This window comes from Pristiophorus japonicus, chromosome 10 (genome assembly GCF_044704955.1).
Source record: "Pristiophorus japonicus isolate sPriJap1 chromosome 10, sPriJap1.hap1, whole genome shotgun sequence".
Taxonomy (NCBI): Eukaryota; Metazoa; Chordata; class Chondrichthyes; family Pristiophoridae; genus Pristiophorus; species Pristiophorus japonicus.
In genome coordinates this window covers 203,438,389-203,461,081 of record NC_091986.1, presented here as the reverse complement: position 1 = coordinate 203,461,081, position 22,693 = coordinate 203,438,389, and the positions used below count along the sequence as shown (strand labels likewise).

Sequence of the window (22,693 nt, the reverse complement as noted above, 5' to 3'; positions counted from 1 at the left end):
AATGGGCCACGTTGTCCTGGGCCGCGCCGTAGATTATGATGACTGGGGGGCAGTGTTGTGCGGTGAGGACAGGCTGGTGGATGACTTTTGTCTTACGGATGTTTAGCATAAGTCCCATGCTTTTGTACACCTCAGTAAATACGTCGACTATGTCCTGGAGTTCAGCCTCTGTATGTGCACAGATGCAGGCATCGTCCGCGTACTGTAGCTCGACGACAGAGGTTGGGGTGGTCTTGGACCTGGTCTGGAGACGACGAAGGTTGACCAGGTTCCCACTGGTTCTGTAGTTTAGTTCAACTCCAGCGGGGAGTTTGTTGACTGTGAGCTGGAGCATGGCAGCATGGAAGATTGAGAAGATGGTTGGGGTGATGACACAGCCCTGTTTGACCCCGGTCCGGATGTAAATTGTGTCTGTCATGGATCCGTTGGTAAGGATCACGGCCTGCATGTCATCGTGGAGCAGGCGGAGGATGGTGACGAACCTTTTGGGGGCATCTGAAATGGAGGAGGACGCTCCATAGACCCTCACGGTTGACTGTGTCAAAGGCCTTTGTAAGGTTGAGGAAGGCCATATATAACGGCTGGTGTTGTTTCCTCTGTGTTTTTCCTGCAGCTGTCGCGCTGCAAAAATCATGTCCGTTGTCCCCGTAGGAAATGAAATCCACACTGTGACTCCGGGAGGAGCTGCTCAGCCACAGGGAGAAGACGGTTGAGGAGGACTCTAGCAACGACTTCCCCAGTGGCTGATAGCAGAGAGATTCCTCTGTAGTTGCCGCAGTCGGACTTGTCCCCTTTTTTAAAGATGGTCATGATCACTGCATCTCTGAGATCCCCCGGCATGCTCTCCTCCCTCCAGATGAGAGTGATGAAGTCATGTATTCGCACCAACAGTGCCTCTCCGCCATACTTCAGTGCCTCAGCGGGAATTCCATTCGCTCCCGTTGCCTTGTTATTCTTTTTCTACCTCGTGCAGTGTTGGCATTTTACAGAGGTGGTGGTGGGTAGCATGCTGCTGGATGGAGTCAAGAACACTTGAGTCAAAGGCAGAGTCTCGATTGAGGAGATCTTCGAAGTGTTCCTTCCAGCGGGCCCTGACTGCCTCGATGAATGTTTCCCCGTTCTTGGCCAGCAGTGGGGTGGGGCCTTGGGTGTTTGGACCGTAGGTGGTCTTGACTGTGATGAAGAATCCTCACACATCGTGGCTGTCGGCTAACTGCTGTATCTCCTGTACTTTCTCCATCCACCACCCGTTCTTTAGGTCCTGTGTTTTTTGATGGACCTCAGCCTTAAGCCGTCTGTAATGCTGCTTTGCTGCTCCCGAGTTGGGTTGTTTAAGGCTCAGAAATGTCCTGCGATTGCGATCTATTAGCTTTTGGATCTCCTGATCATTCTCATTAAACCAGTCTTGGTGTTTCCTGGTTGAGTGACCGAGCGTCTCTTTGCAGGCACTGGTATGGTTTCTCCTTCCTGCAGTGTAGGAAGTGCTGTAGCACCTCTGTTGTAGTCGTGTGCTTGTTTGGCATGGTTCCTTTCTTTGTTGACAATGATGTCGTGTATGGTTCTTGGTTTGAGTAGTTCATTTGCGATTGGGATGTTTGTCTTTATGCGGCGACCAAGCAAGCGTTGCGCTGGCGAACTATCAAGGCCTTCAGTTGGTGTGTTTTGCCAGATGAGAAGTTTCATGTAGCAGTCACCACGGTCTTTCTTTGTCTTCTTGATTAACCGCTTTGTGAGCTTAACCGCGTTCTCAACCTTTTTGTTGCTTTGTGGATATTCTAATGAGCTTGTTGCGTGATCGAATCCATATTCTGTGGCAAAGTTTGTGGACTGTTGAGAGTTGAAGGGAGGTCCATTGTCTGATTGAATCTTGTCTGGAATACCGTGGTTGGAGAAGTGTTTCTTGAGGTGTTTGATGATGACAATGGCATCTTTCTTTCCATGCAGATTGCCTATCTCAAAATAGTTCGAGTAGTAGTCCACTGTGCATAAGTAGTCTTTGCTATCGAGTGTGACTATGTCACAACCAATATTTTCCCATGGTCTCTGAGGGAGATCGTGACCTATCAATGGTCCTTTTGGTTGGCTCGATTGATAGGTGTTACATGTTTCACACTTTGAAACATAGTCTTTTATGTCACTGTTCAGTCCTGGCCAGTAAACGGATTCTCTGGCACGTCGAAGAGTGCTCTCAACACCAGTGTGAGCAGCATCTCTGCATGAATTTGCGTAAGTTTGTGTCATGATTCTGATTGGCCTCTAAGTGTATCACCCCATCCAGTGATCAAGATATCATCTGCAATCTTGTAGACTCCATCTAGACCCTCAACATTCTGGTCTAGCTTCTGCTGGAAGATTTCTGGGGCAGGTCTGATGCCAAATATCATTCCATTATATCGATATCATCCCCCGTGGAGTCTGGAAGGTCGTGAGGTAGGAGGACACTGTTTAGTTCACATTGCAAGAAACCCTCCTTGCAGTCTGCTTTAGTGAAGACCTTTACATTTGACATCTGCAGCAAGATGTCATCGATCACAGGAAGTGGATAGTGTCCATGTTTCAGGGCATTGTTCAGGTGTTGAGGGTCGATACATACTTGTATCTTTCCATCTGGTTTTTGCACAGTCACTAGACTGGATACCCAGTCCGTCGGTTCAACCACTTTCGTGATGATTAGTCATTTTTCCAAACTATCTAGTTCCTCTTTTAGCATTTGTTTGATTGCTATTGGCACCCGTCTGGGTGTCACTACAGCTGGTGTCGCTGATTCATTAAGTTCAAGGGTTAAAGGGGAACTGTCCCTGGCATGTGTCCAAGTCCCTTAAACACATCTGGATACGTATTGCTGGCATCAGTTTTTGATGCTAGCGAGATCTTTGCCTTGTTCGTAGTTTGCAATTCGCGAGGTTCATTTATCACCGCGATATTCTGATGCTGCACTTTTAGCAGTTGTAGCTGTTGAGCAGTGCGTGAGCCCATCAGTGGTGCACTTTGGCCCTCAATGATCACAAAGGGCACAATGTACTTTTGCTTGGTCTTTGTATTTTCCAGTGGCACGTTAGAAGTCCCTACCACTGGAATGGTTGCATGGTTGTCATATAGTGACAGTATTGTCTTAGATTCTTTTATCTTTACGCCTTTAGGTAAGTATCTAAGAGGTAGCACATTACATGTGGCCCCACAATTTATTTGCATTTTTACCATTTGACCTTTAATGCAGAAAGTAGCCATAATCTTATTAGGATACTTTCTGTCAGCTTTGTCCTTGATTGTGCGATCAACTTTTCCAAGCATCTTTACAGTCATGAAATGGGAATCTATGCAGAGAGACAGAGGGAAGTAGAATGGGGGCAGAAGCAAAAGATACAAAGAAGAAAAGTAAAAGTGGAGGGCAGAGAAACTCAAGGCAAAAGTCAAAAAAGGCCACATTACAGCAAAATTCTAAAGGGGCAAAATGTGTTAAAAAGACAAGCCTGAAGGCTCTGTGCCTCAATGCGAGGAGTATTCGTTATAAGGTGGACGAATTAACTGCGCAGGCAGCTATGAACGAATATGATATAATTGGGATTACGGAGACATGGCTCCAGGGTGATCAAGGCTGGGAACTCAACATCCAGGGGTATTCAACATTCAGGAAGGATAGACAGAAAAGAAAAGGAGATGGGGTAGCGTTGCTGGTTAAAGAGGAAATTAACGCAATAGTAAGGAAGGACATTAGCTTGGATGATGTAAAATCTGTATGGGTAGAACTGTGCAATACCAAAGGGCAGAAAACGTTAGTGGGAGTTGTGTACAGACCACCAAACAGTAGTAGTGAGGTTGGGGACAGCATCAAACAAGAAATTAGGGATGTGTGCGATAAAGGTGGAGCAATTATCATGGGAAACTACAATCTTCATATAGATTGGGCTAACCAAACTGGTAGCAATACGGTGGAGGAGGATTTTCTGGAGTGTATTAGGGATGTACTAGACCATTATGTCAAGGAACCAACTAGAGGGCTGGCCATCCTAGACTGGGTGATGTGTAATGAGAAAGGACTAATTAGCAATCTTGTTGTGCGAGGCCCCTTGGGGAAGAGTGACCTTAATATGGTACAATTCTTTATTAAGATGGAGAGTGACACAGTTAATTCAGAGACTAGGAAAGGTAACTTCGATGGTATGAGACATGAATTAGCTAGAATAGACTGGCGAATGATACTTGAAGGGTTGACGGTGGATAGGCAATGGCAGACATTTAAAGATCACATCGATGAACTTCAACCATTGTACATCCCTGTCTGGAGTAAAAATAAAACAGGGAAGGTGGCTCAACCGTGGCTAACAAGGGAAATTAAGGACAGTGTTGAATCCAAGGAAGAGACATATAAATTGGCCAGAAAAAGCAGCAATCCTGAGGACTGGGAGAAATTTAGAATTCAGCAGAGGAGGAAAAAGGTTTAATTAGGAGGGGGGGAAATAGAGTATGAGAGGAAGCTTGCTGGGAACATAAAAACTGACTGCAAAAGCTTCTATAGATATGTGAAGAGAAAAAGATTAGTGAAGACAAACATAGGTCCCTTGCAGTCAGAATCAGGTGAATTTATAATGGGGAACAAAGAAATGGCAGACCAATTGAACAAATACTTTGGTTCTGTCTTCACGAAGGAAGACACAAATAACATTCCGGAAATACTAGGGGACCGAGGGTCTAGTGAGAAGGAGGACCTGAAGGAAATCCTTATTAGTCAGGAAATTGTGTTAGGGAAATTGATTGGATTGAAGGCAGACAAATCCGCAGGGCCTGATAGTCTGCATCACAGAGTACTTAAGGAAGTGGCTCTAGAAAAAGTGGATGCATTGGTGATAATTTTCCAGCAGTCTATCGATTCTGGATCAGTTCCTATGGACTGGAGGGTAGCTAATGTAACCCCACTTTTTAAAAAAAGGAGGGAGAGAGAAAAAGGGGAATTATAGACTGGTTAGCCTGACATTGGTAGTGGGGAAAATATTGGAATCAATTATTAAAGATGAAATAGCAGCGCATTTGGAAAGCAGTGACAGAATCGGTCCAAGTCAAAATGGATTTATGAAAGGGAAATCATGCTTGACAAATCTTCTAGAATTTTTTGAGGATGTAACTGGAAGAGTGGACAAGGGAGAACCAGTGGATGTGGCGTATTTGGACTTTCAAAAGGCTTTTGACAAGGTCCCACACAAGAGATTAGTGTGCAAAATTAAAGCACATGGTATTGGGGGTAATGTATTGACGTGGATAGAGAAGTGGTTGGCAGACAGGAAGCAGAGAGTCGGGATAAACAGGTCTTTTTCAGAATGGTAGGCAGTGACTATTGGGGTGCCACAGGGCTCAGTGCTGGGACCTCAGCTATTTACAATATACATCAATCATTGAGATGAAGGAATTGAGTGTAATATCTCCAAATTTGCAGATGACACTAAGCTACATGGTGGTGTGAGCTGTGAGGAGGATGCTCAGAGGCTGCAGGGTGACTTGGACAGATTCGGTGAGTGGGCAAATGCATGGCAGATGCAGTATAATGTGGATAAATGAGCGGTTATCCAGTTTGGTGGCAAAACCATGAAGACAAAATATTATGTGAATGGTGGCAGATTAGGAAAGGGGGAGGTGCAACGAGACCTGGATGTCATGGTACATCAGTCATTGAAAGTTGGCATGCAGGTACAGCAGGCGGTGAAAAAGACAAATGGTATGTTGGCCTTCATAGCTAGGGGATTTGAGTATAGGAGCAGGGAGGTCATCCTGCAGTTGTACATGGCCTTGGTGAGGCCTCACCTGGAATATTGTGTTCAGTTTTGGTCTCCTAATCTGAGGAAGGACGTTCTTGCTATTGAGGGAGTGCAAGAACATAAGAACATAAAAATTAGGAACAGGAGTAGGCCATCTAGCCCCTTGAGCCTACTCCGCCACTCAACAAGATCATGGCTAATCTGGCCGTGGACTTAGCTTCACTTACCCGCCCGCTCCCCATAACTCTTAATTGGTTAAAAATCTATCTATCTGTGATTTGAATACATTCAATGAGCTAGCCTCAACTGCTTCCCTGGGCAGAGAATTCCACAGATTCACAGCCCTCTGGGAGAAGAAATTCCTTCTCAATTCGGTTTTCAATTGGCTCCCCTGTATTTTGAGGCTGTGCCCCCTAGTTCTAGTCACCCCGACCAGTGGAAACAACCTCTCTGCCTCTATCTTGTCTATCCCTTTCATTATTTTAAATGTTTCTATAAGATCACCCCTCATCCTTCTGAACTCCAACGAGTAAAGACCCAGTCTACTCAATCTATCAATCTATCATCATAAGGTAGCCCTCTCATCTCCGGAATCAGCCGAGTGAATTGTCTCTGTACTCCCTCCAAAGCTAATATATCCTTCCTTAAGTAAGGTGACCAAAACTGCATGCAGTACTCCAGGTGCGGCCTTACCAATACCCTGTACAGTTGCAGCAGGACCTCCCTGCTTTTGTACTGCATCCCTCTCGCAATGAAGGCCAACATTCCATTCCCCTTCCTGATTACCTGCTGCACCTGCAAACTAACTTTTTGGGATTCATGCACAAGGACCCCCAGGTCCCTCTGCACCGCAGCATGTTATAATTTCTCCCCATTCAAATAATATTCTCTTTTACTGTTTTTTTTCCCAAGGTGGATGACCTCACATTTTCCGACATTGTATTCCATCTGCCAAACCTCAGCCCATTCGCTTAACCTATCTAAATCTCTTTGCAGCCTCTCTGTGTCCTCTACACAACCCGCTTTCCCACTAATCTTTGTGTCATCTTCAAATTTTGTTACACTACACTCTGTCCCCCTCTTCCAGGTCATCTATGTATATTGTAAACAGTTGTGGTCCCAGCACCGATCCCTGTGGCACACCACTAACCACCGATTTCCAACCCGAAAAGGACCCATTTATCCCGACTCTCTGCTTTCTGTTAGCCAGCCAATTCTCGATCCATGCTAACACATTTCCTCTGACTCCGCGTACCTTTATCTTCTGCAGTAACCTTTTGTGTGGCACCTTATCGAATGCCTTTTGGAAATCTAAATACACCACATCCATCAGTACACCTCTATCCACCATGCTCGTTATATCCTTAAAGAATTCCAGTAAATTAGTTAAACATGATTTCCCCTTCATGAATCCATGTTGCGTCTGCTTGATTGCACTATTCCTATTTAGATGTCCCGCTATTTCTTCCTTAATGATAGCTTCAAGCATTTTCCCCACTACAGATGTTAAACTAACTGGCCTATAGTTACTTGCCTTTTGTCTGCCCCCTTTTTTAAACAGAGGTGTTACATTAGCTGCTTTCCAATCCGCTGGTACCTCCCCAGAGTCCAGAGAATTTTGGTAGATTATAACGAATGCATCTGCTATAACTTCCGCCATCTCTTTTAATACCCTGGGATGTAGGTTATTAAAAGAGATACCCTGGGATGCATTTCATTAGGACCAGGGGACTTGCAGCGAAGGTTCACCAGACTGATTCCCGGGATGGCAGGACTGAGATATGAGGAGAGACTGGATCGACTGGGCCTGTATTCACTGGAGTTTAGAAGGATGAGATGGGATCTCATAGAAATATATAAAATTCTGATGGGACTGGACAGGTTAGATGCAGGAAAAATGTTCCCGATGTTGGGGAAGTCCAGAACCAAGGGTCACAGTCTGAGGATGAGGGGTAAGCCATTTAGGACTGAGATAAGGAGAAATTTCTTCACTCAGTGAGTTGGTAACCTGTGGGTTCTCCACTGCATAGAGTTGTTGATGCCAGTTCATTGGATATATTCAAGAGGGAGTTAGATATGGCCCTTACAGCTGAAGGGTATGGAGAGAAAGCAGGAAAGGGATACTGAGGTGAATGTTCAGCCATGATCTTATTGAATGCTGATGCAGACTCGAAGGACTGAATGGCCTACTCCTGCACCTATTTTCTATATTTCTATGTTTCTCTATTTCTAAATCAGAATCATAACTCACTTCATATAGTGCATGAACTTTTGGCTTGCCTTTATATTTAGCGTTATGTGTAGACTTCTGTCTCGATCCACTCTGCCTGTACTTTTGAAAAAAGTGATTTAGTTTGCCGCAACTTGTGCAGATCTTCCTATATGCTAGGCATTTCATTTTTGATAGCTCATATGTCTTTTGCCACAATATCTGCAATTGTACGTGAACTCTTTGTGAATTCTTTCAGAGTCTGTTTTAGTGAGCTTCGTGGATTTCATTTGCGCAACTGTGGCCTCTGTAGCTTTACGGAGCATCACACATTTATCGAGTGTTAGGCTTGATTCTTGTAACAGCCTCTTACGCAGAGTGTTATCAGATATTCCGCAGACTATGCGGTCTCTGATGAAATCCTCCCTCAAATTGGCGAAATCACATGACGATGCTAGCTTTCTCATTGTCACGAGATATCTGTCAAACTGCTCATCTCCTTGTACATAGTTGTTAAACTGGTACTATTCATAGATGATGTTGGTTTTACCTTTACAGTGCTCTTCCCAGAGCTTCAAAATAATCTCAATTTCCTGCTTGTCTTCCTCTGATTTGTAGGGAAGATTATTGTGGATATCTAGGGCATCGCTGCCAATGGCAGTGATAAATGTTGCAACCCTAACTCTTTCTGTTTTTTACTCAATATTCGTGATAATTTCATAGCTGTCCCACAGCTGTTTGAATGTTTTCCAATTGGCTTTCAAATCACCAGTCATCTGCAATGTAGATGGGAAAGGAATGTGTGCAGGAGTTGGCACCGTGGTGGTCATGATGGCTCGCTACAGTTTGAGTTTGTCACATACATGTATACAGTTCAAATACCCAGAGGACTAGAACAAGTCTAGTAGTAAAATATCATGGCCATGTAATTATAGAAATACTTTTATAATCCAGACTCTGAAATAACTTATGCCACTTTAAGTTTACTTTACTAATGCCTCTAGATTATTTTACAAGCTTATGACTATTTAACACCCTTCACGGATCCACGCGCGATGTGTAGGAAGCACGCTCTGCACTGCTTAACGTCGGTTTCGATCGGCTCAAAAAAGTCTTACAGTTCCAATATTCCGGTCGTAGATGCGTTCGACCAAAGATCGGAAGTCTCCGCTTCTGACACCATGTATTTTATAGTCTCTTGAACACTCTTAGTTCAACTTAACTCTATATTTATTTGTGAGATCTCAGTCAGCCATATGGAGCTCAAGATGGCGTTCCTTCACAGATCTTCTCTCTCAATACCGCTCCCTATACCTCCTAGCTAGCGGGCGCTATAAATTATATCAATACCTCCTAGCTAGCGGGCACTATACATTATATCAATACCTCCTAGCTAGCGGGCGCTATAAATTATATCAATACCTCCTAGATAGTGGGCGCTGTACATTATATCAATACCTCCTAGCTAGCGGGCGCTATAAATTATATCAATACCTCCTAGCTAGCGGGCGCTATAAATTATATCAATACCTCCTAGCAAGCGGGCACTATACATTATCTCGTTACCTATGGCACAGTTTGTGCCAATGCAGATTGGCGCCTGCGTCATAGTGGCACATTCCTTACAGGTTAACTTGGGTGTGAGACCTCCTGAATCGAATGTGGACATGAGCCTTGCACCACCCTTAGGAGGTGGGCACACTCCCCTCTGCAGTGTAGAGGGTGCCAGGCATAATTTGAAACATTCCCAGGTGGTCCACGAAACATTTTGGTTCAGTCTTTCTAAATGTTCACGGACAACCACTTGCCTGTCATCGCGTGTGGATCCGTGAAGGGTGATAAATAGTCATAATCGAGAGGCCTTAGTAAAGTAAACTTAAAGTGGCATAAGTTATTTTAGAATCTGGATTTAAAAAGTATAATAGTAACAGGCATTAGGATGGTGTGAACAGAGCTCTGTGTGTGTGCGGTTAAGCACTGTGACATGTTGCCAAGATTGTTTGTGGCCTTAGCAGATGCTATCAGTGGCATCCTGCCAGTTGTGTCATTTTTGGTGCGTAAAATGATTCCTTAGAAATGTATCCTTTCTGATGTAATGCTGTAGAATGAATGCACTACGAGGTTCTATCCTTTCATAGAATCATACATCACAGAAGGAAGGCATTCGGCCCATCGTACCTATGCAGGCTCTTTGAAAGAGCTTTCCAGTTAGTCCCACTCCCCTGCTCTTCCACGCAACCTTGCAAAATCTTTCCTTTTCAAGAAATATCCAAATTCCCTTTTGAAAGTTATGATTGAATCTGCTTTCACCGCCTTTTCATTCCAGATCACAATAGCTCGCTGTGTGGAAAAAACATTCTTCTCATCTCCCCTCTAGTTCTTTTACCAATTATCTTAACTCTATGACCCTTCTGTCACTGGAAACAGTTTCTCCCTATTGGCTCAATCAAAACCCCTCATAATTCTGAACACTTCTATTAAAACACCTCTTAACCTTCCGTGTTCCACGCACCATTTTTAATGCATTCACATATATTCCTCCTGTGCTTTCTTAACACAGATTCTAGCTTGTTTAAACTAAATAGCGTTAACATTAATGAAAACCATCATGTATGCAGCCTGTTTACTATAATGAAATGCTGCAGGGCGATAGCATAGTGTTATGTTCATAATAAAGGATGAAACTGAGTACCGGAAGCAATGAGTAAGTGTGACCTTAGCTCCTTTAATTATACTCCAGAGTGCAGGTACCTCGTGGGTGGCCTGCTTATATACAGTGCTCCCAAGGGATGCTGGGATCTCTTGGGACTCCAACAGGTAGGCCCTCTGGTGGTGGTGTGTGATACAGGTTGCCAAGAGTTAAATACATAACAGATAGGAAGTTATGCAAATGTCTTAAGGGGTGTACCGGCAATAAATGCTTCCACAAATGATTCATAGAATCAGAGGAATTTACAGCTCGGAAGGAGGTCATTTTGGCCCATCATGTTCCTGCCGGCCGACGAAGAGCTATCCAGCCTAATCCCACTTTTCAGCTCTTGCTCTGTAGCCTTGTAGGTTACGGCACTTCAAGTGCACATCCAAGTACTTTTTAAATGCGGTGAGGGTTTCTGCCTCTATCACCCTTTCAGGCAGTGAGTTCCAGACCCCCACAACCCTCTGCATGAAGAAATTTCCCCTCAATTCCCCTCTAAACCTCTTACCAATTACTTTAAATCTATGCCCACTGGTTGTTGACCCCTCTGCTAAGGGAAATAGGTCCTTCCTATCCACTCTATCTAGGGCCCTCATAATTTTATACACCTCAGTAAGGTCACCCCTCAGCGCCCTCTGTTCCAAAGAAAACAAAACCAGCCTATCCAAACTTTCCTCATAGTTAAAATTCTCCAGTCCAGGCAACATCCTCGTAAATCTCCTCTGTACCCTCTCTAGTGCAATCACATCCTTCCTGTAATGTGGTGACCAGAACTGCATGCAGTACTCTAGCTGTGGCCTAACTAGAGTTTTATACAGTTCAAGCATAACCTCCCTATTCTAATAAAGGCAAGTATTCCGTATGCCTTCTTAACCACCTTATCTACCTGGCCTGCTACCTTCAGGGATCTGTGGACATGCACTCTAAGGCCCCTTTGTTGCTCTACATTACATCAAATGCACTATCCTTATCGACCCTCCTTGTTACCTCCTCAAAAAATTCAATCAATTTAGTCAGTCACAACTGTTCCTTAACAAATCCATGCTGACTATCCTTAATTAATCCATGTATTTCTAAATGAAGATTTTTTCTGTCCCTCAGAATTTTTTCCAGTAACTTTCCCACCACCGAGGTTAGGCTGACCGAGGTTAGGCTGACCGAGGTTAGGTTGACCGAGGTTAGGCTGACTGGCCCGTAATTACTCGGTCTGTCCCTTTCTCCCTTTTTAAACAAAGGTATAAAGTTTGAATTCCTTCAGTCCTCCAGCACCACACCTGTAGCCAGAGAGGATTGGAAAATGATGGTCAGAGCCTCTGCTTTTTCCTCTTTTAACAGCCTGGGTTACGTTTCATCCAGGCCTGGGGATCTGTCTACTTTCAGAGCTGCTAAACCCCTAAATACTTCCTCTATCACTATGTTTATTTCATCTAATATTTCACATTTCTCCTCCAAAATCTGCATCGTCCCTCTCTTTTGTGAAAACAGATGCAAAGTATTCATTAAGAACCAAACCCACATCTTCCACCTCCACACACACATTACCTTTATGGGGCCCAAATTTCCCCAGCCGCTTAGAGCGGCGTAGTTAGGGATGGCACGCTGACTTTTTGGGGCAAAAAAAGTGCCAAAAATGTACCTGTTAACTTGGCTGCTCCCTCGTCGTCCCGATCCATCGGCGTGGCGCTGCAGAGCCTGCGGGGGGCGGAGCTTGGGCCGCACTTGCTCAGCGCAGCCGGCAGGGGGGGGCGCATTTCTGTTTGAGCGTACGCGCATGTGCAATGAGCGTTTCAGCGTGTGCGCATGCGCAGTTCAACAGGAAGCTTGGCACTCGGCCATTTAAAGGGAGAGCATCCTCAGTATCATTGGTAATGGACCACATATAAAGGTAAGGTTTAAATAGTGATGTGTGTGTTGCTGAGGGAGTGGAAAGGAGTGCTGGATAGGTGGAAGAAAGGTGAGAACTGTGATTTTTGAACATTACCTGAGTGTAAGTCCAATACACGAATGGCGCAAGAGCGTGCAACAAGAACAAAGAATTTCCTCCATGAGGAAGTGGAGAAACTAGTGACGGTCATTGAGGAGAAATGGCTGGAGCTGGATATCAGCAAGAGTGGTCCCACAAAAGTTTCACCCAAGGAAATGAGAAGAAGATGGAACCTAGTTGCAGAAGAATACGCCGCAGGGGTCAATACCACAAGATCTGGAAGCCAGTGCAAGAAGAAACGGTAGGACGTTGGTCAAGTAATGAGTGTAAGTAATATCTTCATCTTTAAATTGAATTGCAATTGAAAATGTGACTATCTATATGTGTCCCACCCATCAGAAGCGCACCATGTCTGAAAATTAATATTTTCATCTTTGCAGAAGAAACTGGCCCACAACAAAAGGGAGAGAACTAGAACAGGAGGAGGTCTGCCAAATCTGCACCAACTGTCGCCCCTGGAACAGAGGGTCACTGCCTTGCTGAGTCGCACCGGCAGAAAAAGAATCAGCTCTGCACAAGCTGGACCCACACGCGAGGGTGAGGGTGAGTCATTAAAATGCATAGTCGCCCTTCAAATCAACCTGCTGACTGGCCTGCTACGCATCAGACTACTCATGCCACTCAAACTGCCCCCTCCTGTGCTGCTAACCATTTGATTGTTCTGTTGTATTTTGCAGAAGAAGAAGACACTCCTCAACATCCTGAAGATCCACCAGAGGATCCAGATGCATGCGCTCCATTCCAAGGCGGGTGGGGGAGGAGGGGTCCATGGAAATGTGTTCACGGGAGAATGCTGACCATGATATGGATCAGTCCATAGTACAGGGCATCACACTGCCAGAAACCTCCATGAGCTCCTCGGTGACATTCCATGGGTTCACACCTTCCGAGGTTGCGGGTCCCAGTGGCGGTGGTGAAATGCATGTTGGGACACCCAATCCCCCACCGTCCCAACCTGTGCCTCACACTGGAGGGGTACCACTAGGCAGACCCACAGCAAGGGGAAAGAGAAGCCGACCAGTCTCTCCTGAGATGCAGCCCTCAGCAGAGGTTAATCAGGTTGTGTCATTGGGTGAGGAGACCAATGCCCTCACAAGATCGCTCTTGGCGGCCGTCAGTGGGGTGCGTGATGAGGTAGCGACACTGTCGGGTGAAATCTCAGCACTGAGATGGGAAGTGAGGGCGGGCATTTCAGAGGGTGTGCAAACGATGGCAGATGCCATGAGGGAGCTAACTTCTGCAATAAAGGCACAAAGGTCGGATACTCAAATACCACTCCAATCCACGCACCAGCCACCGGTCAGACCCAAGCCGGGCCCCCAACACCCCCTCCCCCCCCCCCCCCCCCCCACCACCACCACCATCACTGATCCTATGAGGAAATGCACTTTCCCCGAGATGTGGATGAGGGATGGGTGCAGCCTTTCTTTGCTGTTGTTGTTGTTGTTGTCATTGAAATGCACTGTAAAATATCAAATAAAATATATTTTGCATTAAAACTGAATCATGCTCCATTAGGACCATGCAACATTTAGGGACAACTGTAAAAAGTAAAATTCCCTCACCCCTACAGTCATGCGTGTCTGCTGCCCCTAGCCTTGGCGGGAGGGCTAGCCAATGCATTCTGCAGTCGGCAAGGTAGGACTGCTCTATTTTCAATAGCTGATTTCTCTTTCATTTATTTTTGATGTTGTGCAGCTGTTGTGCTGAAAATGTCGTGATGTTGTGTTGATGTTGTGAAGGTCTTTAGTGCTTTAGAATCCTCTAACTCACCTTCCCCACCAACCCCCCACTATCTCTGGCTACCTGCGCTGATTTCTTAAATGTAGGTAAGGTTTTTCTGTGCCTACAAAAGTGGCCACATATACTGGCCTAAGTTAGTTTGGAGTATCCTTCAGCTGGCCAAATTTGCTTCTATGGCCTGTAAGTGGCTTGTCACGCCCCCTTTTGGAGAGAACAAACTAAACTAGAAAACGAACTAACTGACTTACACTGGAGCAAGTTAAATGGGGAAATTTGCGATTTTTAAGTTACTCCAAAAAAAGCTACTTACTCCCAAAAAAACGGGCAACTCTTGGGGAAATTTGAGCCCATGGTCTCTAATAGGTCCTATTCTTTCTTTAATTATCCTCTTGCTCTTAATATATTTATAAAACATCTTTGGGTTTTCCTTGATTTTACTTGCCAAAATGTTTTCATGCTCTCTCTTTGCTTTCCTAATTTCCATTCAGTCAGTTAACTCATTTTCATTCGTACCATTGCTCTACACAAACCAGGAAGGTCCTAGGTTTGATGGTTGGCCCGTGGTGAGTTAGCTGATCCCATCCCTCATGTTTCAATCCCTAGGGTGGCAAGTTTAAATATGTTCATGGGATGTGGGCGTCGCTGGCAAGGTCAGCATTTATTGCCTATCCCTAATTTCCCTTGAGAAGGTGGTGGTGAGCTGCCTTCTTGAACTGCTTCAGTCCGTGTGGTGATGGTTCTCCTATAGAAACTGTTAGGGAGGGAGTTCCAGGATTTTGACCCAATGACGATGAAGGAACGGTGATATATTTCCAAGTCAGGACGGTGTGTGACTTATAGGGGAACTTGGAGGTGATGGTGTTGCCATGCTGCCCTTGTCGGAAGAAATCGCTGGTTTGGGTGGTGCTGTCGAAGTTACAATTGGCGTCAGGACCACTGGGCTAGGAAGTTCAACTCCTGGTGACTATCTCGTGGCTCCTGCTGGGAACTGTGCCGGTGTGACAGTCAGGTGAGGCCAGAGTAGGCTTAGTCATGTACCTCCCAAGGTCAAAGCGCCTGCCCATGTTCTTTCTCGAGGCTCAAGTAAAAAGTAATTGAGCACTTTTCAGGAGTGCAGGATGTTCCATGGTGCTTCACAGCCAATGAAGTTCAATGTAGGAGATGTGGCATCTAATTTGCGCAAAGAATGGTCCCACAAATAGCAATATGTTAAATGACCAGATAATCTGTATTAGTGATGTTGGTTGAGGGATAAATATTAGCCAGAATACGAGGGAGAACTCACCTGCTCTTCTTCGAATAGTGCCATGGGGTCTTTTACACCCACCGTGGCCTTGGTTTAATGTCCCATTCGAAAGACAACACCTCCAAAAGTGCAGCGCACCCTTAGTACTGCACTGAAGCATTACCCTGGATTTTGTGCTCAAAAGCAGGACTTGAACCCATAAGGGTTTGACTCGGAGGCAACCTCCTTGTTACCTGTGAGCTGGAACACGATCCCAGCTAATCTTCCTGTGTATTGTGGCCTTTAAAAACACGTAATCAAGACCACATATTTACAGTTTTGATGCAAATACGTATAATAAATGTGGGATCCAAGGCCAAAAATACCACAAATACCCATTCACTGATCTGTAATAAAAATGTAACTTGACCTATTCATTCAGTATAAATGAATGGCCTTGATGATGCATCCCAAGTTACATAACATAAAAGTGTATCCTCGCACTGAAAGTAAGCAATGCCACGGGAGGTAGAAGAGCCAATACCTGAAAGTGACCTCAAGTTAGCGTTCCATCTCGGGCTTTAAGTGATCGTTATAAATGGCTGTAAAAGTTGCTGAGCCATCACTGAAAATTGCCACCTTGGAATCACTCCAGGATGTCCATTACTCTCAACAGAACCCACTTCAACTCCTTTAATGAGATTTGTTTTAATTGACAAAGCTAGGTGGAGGGCCAAAGTCCACAGTGCTGCGCACCAACCAAGGATGGGAAGAGCAGGAGAGAAGTAGGATAAATTAAGAAGTAGTTGATGCCAAGTTTGAGGTTTAAAAAGTCTGTTGATTGCGTCACTTTTTTTGATGCGCATGCGCAGAAGGCATTGTTTTTTTCGGCGCAGACAGCAGGCTCCACTCCCTGAGGTGACTAGGCACGCTGCTCGGTGCCAAATTTAAATTATATATCGGGGAAACTTTGGCAAAATATTTCTGCTGCATTTCTGGCCTAGAAAAACGGTTGTAACTCTGGCAATACGCCAGAAAACGGGCATGGGCAAAATTGACCCCAAGGAAACTGGTGGAACCCATAACTCAGGCGGTGAAGTTTTCCTCCCCCCCCCCGCCACCCCCCCCCCCCCCCCCCCCACCCCACCTCTCTCCAAAAATTTGAGTTATGGCCCCCGGAAGGAAGGAGCACTAAATTGAGTGCCCCACTTCTTTCCTGGGGCGCTAATGGGGCGGACACTTCAGCCGCGTTGCACTACCGTGGGCCGTGTAGCGCTACCGTGTCCGAGGGGCTCTTCGCTCGCTTAAAGGGACGGGCCCACGCTGTCGACTCTACAAATTAAAGAGGGACCTACCAGGAGCATCATGGAGCGGGGGCGCCGCGCGATCAGCCCGGCTGTCAAGCAGAGTGTCGGGCTGAGCGATCGCAGACCAGGACCCTGCGCAGAAACCGGATCAGCAGCGCCAGCAAAAAGGTAAGTTTTTTTTGGTTTGTTTTCACTCGGCCACCTCGCCTTTAATTTTCCCTCCGATATTGGCCGGCCCACCCGTTTCCACCCCTCCTGCAGCTGCCGGTGTTTAGGCCCGGCGCTGCTGCCGGGGACGAAAGTGAATTTCGGGACCGGGCGCTAAGGGGGCGATGCGCGCGGCGATGTTGCCACAATCTCCGGGCGCAGGAGATCGGGGTTCAAAGTCGTAGTGCTGCCGCTAAACTCCCACCCAGTAAGGCGGGAACCGTTAACAGCGCCACGCCCCCCCCCCCCCCCAGGGGCGCTAATGGGAGGCGCAAATGTGTTGAATTCTCACCCAAGGCCTTTAAATTATATAGATGTTTTGAATGGGTCAGCGGCTTTATTAAAATAGCAGATCAGGCATTTCCTACAAGTATGTTAAATGGTCATGGGTCAATATTGGTTTCATAATCATTCTCCTTTGAGAATAACTAATTATTCAACAATTGGTATATTCTTTTACACATGATGGGGGGCCTCAAATGGAAGTAAGAAAATAGAGGGCTGTACTCCAGCTGTGAGAAATAGAACAGGAAGTATGAAATCCGTCATGAGGAATTTAATTCATTTGTACACTGTTCCTCAGGTTGTGCTCTCTGTGACTCACCATCATGGCGCTTGCTACATCTTTCCTGCTAATGGCCACTGTTTGGACAATTGCAGTTGATGGAGCTGCCCTCGCTTGCTTGGAAGAAACGAGTGAGTAATTTCAACCTATTAACGTCAGCATAATCTAATGTAATTAACTGTAATCCAGATGTTAGTTTCATGCGGAATTAATCATGTCAGGAGTTGTGCATGACGGCAGTGAGTTCCAAAATACACATTTCCCAGTGTAACAGGGGCCAAATGTATGAGGCATTTTGATTCACGGGACGCAAGATAATTTTTGGCGTCATTAAAATAGTTGGTAAATTAATGCGTTGCCCCGGGGGTTTTCCATGTTACACAAGATTTATTTCATTCATTTAACAGAGAATCCAGCTTTTGTAACGAATGCTTTGGGCAGGAATTCTACTAGCTGTGAAGTTAAAGGGGAAAAAATTCTTCTGCTCTTGTACTTATTTGTAGTATGCCTGGACTGTGCCAATTTTAATAAGGGAAGCACTTTACGCCAGGAGTCCACAGTATTACTGCTGCCAGGAAGTCAGTTATAAAGTACCTGTATTTATTTTTCATTCCTCACCCATGCTTTTGTTACCTCTAGACTTGACTATTTCAATGCACTCCTGGCTGGCCTCCCACATTCTACCCTACGTAAATTAGAGGTTGATCCAAAACTCAGCTGCCCGTGTCCTAACTCGCACCAAGTCTCACTCATCCTTCACCCCTGTGCTCGCTGACCTACATTGGCTCCCGTTTAAGCAACGCCTCGATTTCAAAATTCTCATCCTTATTTTCAAATCCCTCCATGGCCTCGCCCCTCCCTATCTCTGTAATCTGCTCCAGCCCCACAACCCCCCCGAGATGTCTGCACTCCTCTAATTCTGCCCTCCTGAGCATCCCTGATTATAATCACTCAACCATCGGTGGCCGTGCCTTCTTTTGCCTGGGCCCCAAGTTCTGGAACTCCCTGCCTAAACCTCTCCGCCCCTCTCCCTCTCTTTCCTCCTTCAAGACGCTCCTTAAAACCTACCTCTTTGACCAAGCTTTTGGTCACCTGCCCTAATTTCTCCTTATGTGGCTTGGTGTCAAATTTTGTATCTCATAATACTCCTGTGAAGTACCTTGGAACGTTTCACTACGTTAAAGGCGCTATATAAATACAAGTTGGTTGTTGTCGGTGACATCATCAGCAGTGGCTCCATAAAACATGTCATTGTCAATACCAACAACAACAACTTACATTCATATAGCACCTTTAACTTAGCAAATCGTCCAACGGCATTTCACAGGAGTGTTATCCAACAAAATTTGACGCTGAGTCACGTGAGGAGATATTAGGACAGATGGCCAAAGAGGTAGGTTTGATAAAGTGTCTTAAAGGAGGAAAGAGAAGTAGAGGGGTTTAGGGAAGGAATTCCAGAGCTTGGGGCCTTGGCAGCAGAAGGCATGGCCACCAATGATGGAGCGATTAAAATTGAGGATGCTCAAGAGGTCAGAATTGAGGGAGCGCAGAGATCTCGGAGGGTTGTAGGGTTGGGGGAGGTTACAGAGATAGGGAGAGGTGAGGCCATGGAAGGTTGTGAAAACAAGAATGAGATTTTAAAATCATGGCATTGCTTAACTGAGAGCCAATTTAAATTAGAAATACGAACAGAAGTAGGCCATTCGATTCCTCAAGCCTGCTCCATCATTCAATAAGATCATGGCTGATCATCGACCTCAACTCCACTTTCTCGCCCAATCCTCGTATCTCTTGATTTCCTTAGAGACCAAAAATCTATCGATCTCAGCCTTGAATATACTCAACGACAAGCATCCACACCCATCTGATGTAGAGAGTTCCAAAAATTCACAACTCTCTGAGTGAATACATTTCTCCTCATTACCACAGTAGTCCACTAGAGGGAGCTCTATATCACAGGATGACGGGTGAACAGGACTTGCTGCAAGTTAGGACATGCTCATGATGATGAAGCCCATATTACGAGGCATACTGGGCCCAAGTTTCCACACGATAAAAAAACGGGCGCCCCTCCGAGCTGGGCGCCCATTTTTCGTGCCTAAAACGGCGCCTAAAAAAAAACTCGCGATTCTGGAGCGTTCTGTAGCTCCTTGTCTGTTTGGCGCGGCGCCCAGGGGGGCGGAGCCTACACTCGCGCCGATTTTGTAAGTGGGAGGGGGCGGGTACTATTTAAATTCGTTTTTTTCCTGCCGGCAACGCTGCGCGTGCGCGTTGGAGCGTTCGCACATGCGCAGTGTGAAGGAAACATTGGCACTCGGCCATTTTTGTAGTTCTTTGTAGCTGTTTAATTTTTGAACATTTTTGAATAAAAGCACATTGCCATCAGCACATCAGCACTGAGGCTTCCTGCAGCAAGCCTCAAAGTTGAGGCAGCCGTTTCCCTCCCCACCCCCGCCCGCCGTCGGGAATGAACGAAACGGCTCCCCCCCCGCGAGAACGAACGATGGCTGAAGCACTTTCACACAGGTAGGAAGATGGTTTATTTAATCTTTTCTTTGCTTATAAATGTTTATTCAGGTTGGATTTATTTGTATAATATTTGTAGAAGTATAAATAAGGATTGATTGTAGAATTTAATGAGTTCCCCTCCCCCCCACCTCGTTCTGGACGCCTAATTTGTAACCTGCGCCTGATTTTTTAATGTGTAGAACAGGTTTTTTCAGTTCTACAAAAATCTTCACTTGCTCCATTCTAAGTTAGTTTGGAGTACGTTTTCACTGTGGAAACTTTGAAATCAGGCGTCAGTGGCCGGACACGCCCCCTTTTGAAGAAAAAATTCTGTTCCAAAGTAGAACTGTTCTACCTGACTAGAACTGCAGAAAAAAAAATGTGGAGAATTGCGATTTCTAAGATAGTCCGTTCTCCACCAGTTGCTCCTAAAAATCAGGCGCAAATCATGTGGAAACTTGGGCCCACTGATCCATGAATAGCAAAAGATTTGGGAATTCCATATTCATTAAAGCAAAACATGTCGGGTGATATTGGCTTCCCGTCAATCTATCTGGCACAAGACTCATTTCATTCCTCTAAAGCCACCTTGCCTTCTATTCGAGATGCCAACTTGGCACAGTAAGTACAGAAAACTCCAAGGGGGTCATTTTAACTTTTGTCGCTGGGAAAAAAATGGGCGATAGTGAATGGGGCACCCATTTTAAATCGTGGACAATTTACAATTTCTGAACCAACGTGTTTTTACTTCTTTTTGGGAGGTCAATGGTAGGTCAAGTTAAGAGGCATGTATGTCTTCAGTTTATAAACAATACACCTTCACTTATTAACGCTGCTTGCATTATCTCTCAAAGTCAAGATGAATCCACCCACAGATGTTAAGATCTCCCCCGGACGGTTAGGGGAGTACATAGTCTCTTGGAGTAGTAACTGCACGCAGAAGGACAATATCTCCTACCAGCTAGACTACAGATACCTGGATACAATAACTGAGGAGGTAGATTTTATGCAATTTCACAGATTCTTTAACTTCAGGCTTTCCTCTTTTCATCATCATAGACAGTCCCTGGAAAGGAGGATGACTTGCTTCCACGCCAAAAGAAGGATGAGTTCACAGGTGTTTCAATGAAGGACCTAATATTGCAGATCCGGAACTACATCCTGAAGGGTGGAAGATGCCTGTGCGTGGATTTTTTTAATGTGTGGTGGCCGTTGCACACCAGCCACCACATGGGCTTGACAGAGCTAGGTCTTGGTCCAGTGGCAAGGGTGAGTCGACTGGAGACCAGCTCTGCTGCACGGACCTAGTGTGCACACATATCGGCTGGTCTGTGCTGCCCTGGGCCCCTGGCCCTGGCCCGCCTCTCCTGGGCCCCAATCACATCCCTCCACAGTCTCTCGCTGCTCCTGCTGTATCTGCCCATGCTCCAATCACCTCTTTTACAACTTTCGGGAAGGTCAAATGGACCTAAATAGCCTTTTTCAGTCCCGTATATTCCTATCTTCCTAAGCTTAAAGGCTTAGAGGGGCATATAGCTCATGATTTGCTTTATAATCCAGTTTTATTTGAAAAGTTGCCATTGGTACATCGAATTACATCGAGTCTACAGAACTGAAACGGGCTATTTGGCCCAACTGGTCTAGGCTGCCGTTTATGCTCCACACGAGCCTCCTCCTACCCCTGTCATCTAACCCAATCCGCAAAACGTTCTGTTCCTTTCTCCCTCGTGCGCTTATCTGTCACAAATTGAAGAAGTCTCACTATGTTTTGCCTTTGTCAATTAAGAGCTGGAAATCCAGAACTGTCAAAATCCATCAGAAGGAGTTAGATTTGGAATTCCACAGAGGATTGTTTGCTAAAGTTAAACTTCTGGGCAATGACGAGCACAATTCTAATATACCTGACTATTGGACGGAAAAGATTTTTGATCCACCACGTAAGTTGCCACTTGAACGGTTTGTTGATTTCGCCATTTACGCTGAGGTTCAACTCATCGGTTAGGGAATAGGTCAAAAAATGGATTTGTCCTCTCAATCATGAGAACTATTGTCCTCGAAATCCGATTGCAGCCCGACAACGCACAGGGCCGGGGCGCGCACTGCACATGCCAGTTGGTGTTGGCTCATCGTTATCATTATAATGACACAAGCGTGCGACCAGCTCCTCTTAAAGTGACACTGTGCAACGTGACCTTACTTTAGCAAGCACTAGCTCAGAGACTTGTAAGATCTGTTATAGTCAGCTTCATCTGACATAACAGACTTGTCCGTGACCACAACAAATCACGCTGGGTACAGGTATATTTTTTATAAGCACAACAGATTTTATTAAGTGGTTTAAATCCAGTACATAAAAGTAATACTTAACAAGGCGATAGTCAACGATCTGTTCCTTGAAACCTCGGCGGTAGCCCTCCGAGTAACTACAACGGAGTCTCTTGCTGTGTTCTGTTGACTATAATTCACTCCCAGTCTTCCTCTGTGTTTGCGCTGCTTGTCTTAT

The 22,693-nt window shown here is 45.4% G+C and overlaps 1 protein-coding gene across 6 annotated transcripts in view; it reads left to right on the top strand.

The window, feature by feature from the left end:
* The window catches only part of LOC139275272 (interleukin-5 receptor subunit alpha-like), a 61,555-nt gene that overhangs the window by 9,508 nt on the left and 29,354 nt on the right, over positions 1-22,693 (top strand). For 2 of the 6 annotated variants that reach the window (XM_070892514.1, XM_070892508.1), the window contains exons 2-4: positions 17,701-17,813; positions 21,045-21,187; positions 21,977-22,127. In XM_070892514.1, coding sequence (XP_070748615.1) covers positions 17,726-17,813; positions 21,045-21,187; positions 21,977-22,127 — 382 coding nt within the window. In that variant the 5' untranslated portion in view covers positions 17,701-17,725. Of the gene's footprint in view, positions 1-14,005; positions 14,274-16,764; positions 17,079-17,700; positions 17,814-20,068; positions 21,188-21,249; positions 22,128-22,693 lie in introns of those variants that run through there. The other 4 variants (XM_070892509.1, XM_070892510.1, XM_070892511.1 and 1 more) reach the window with 4 other exon arrangements.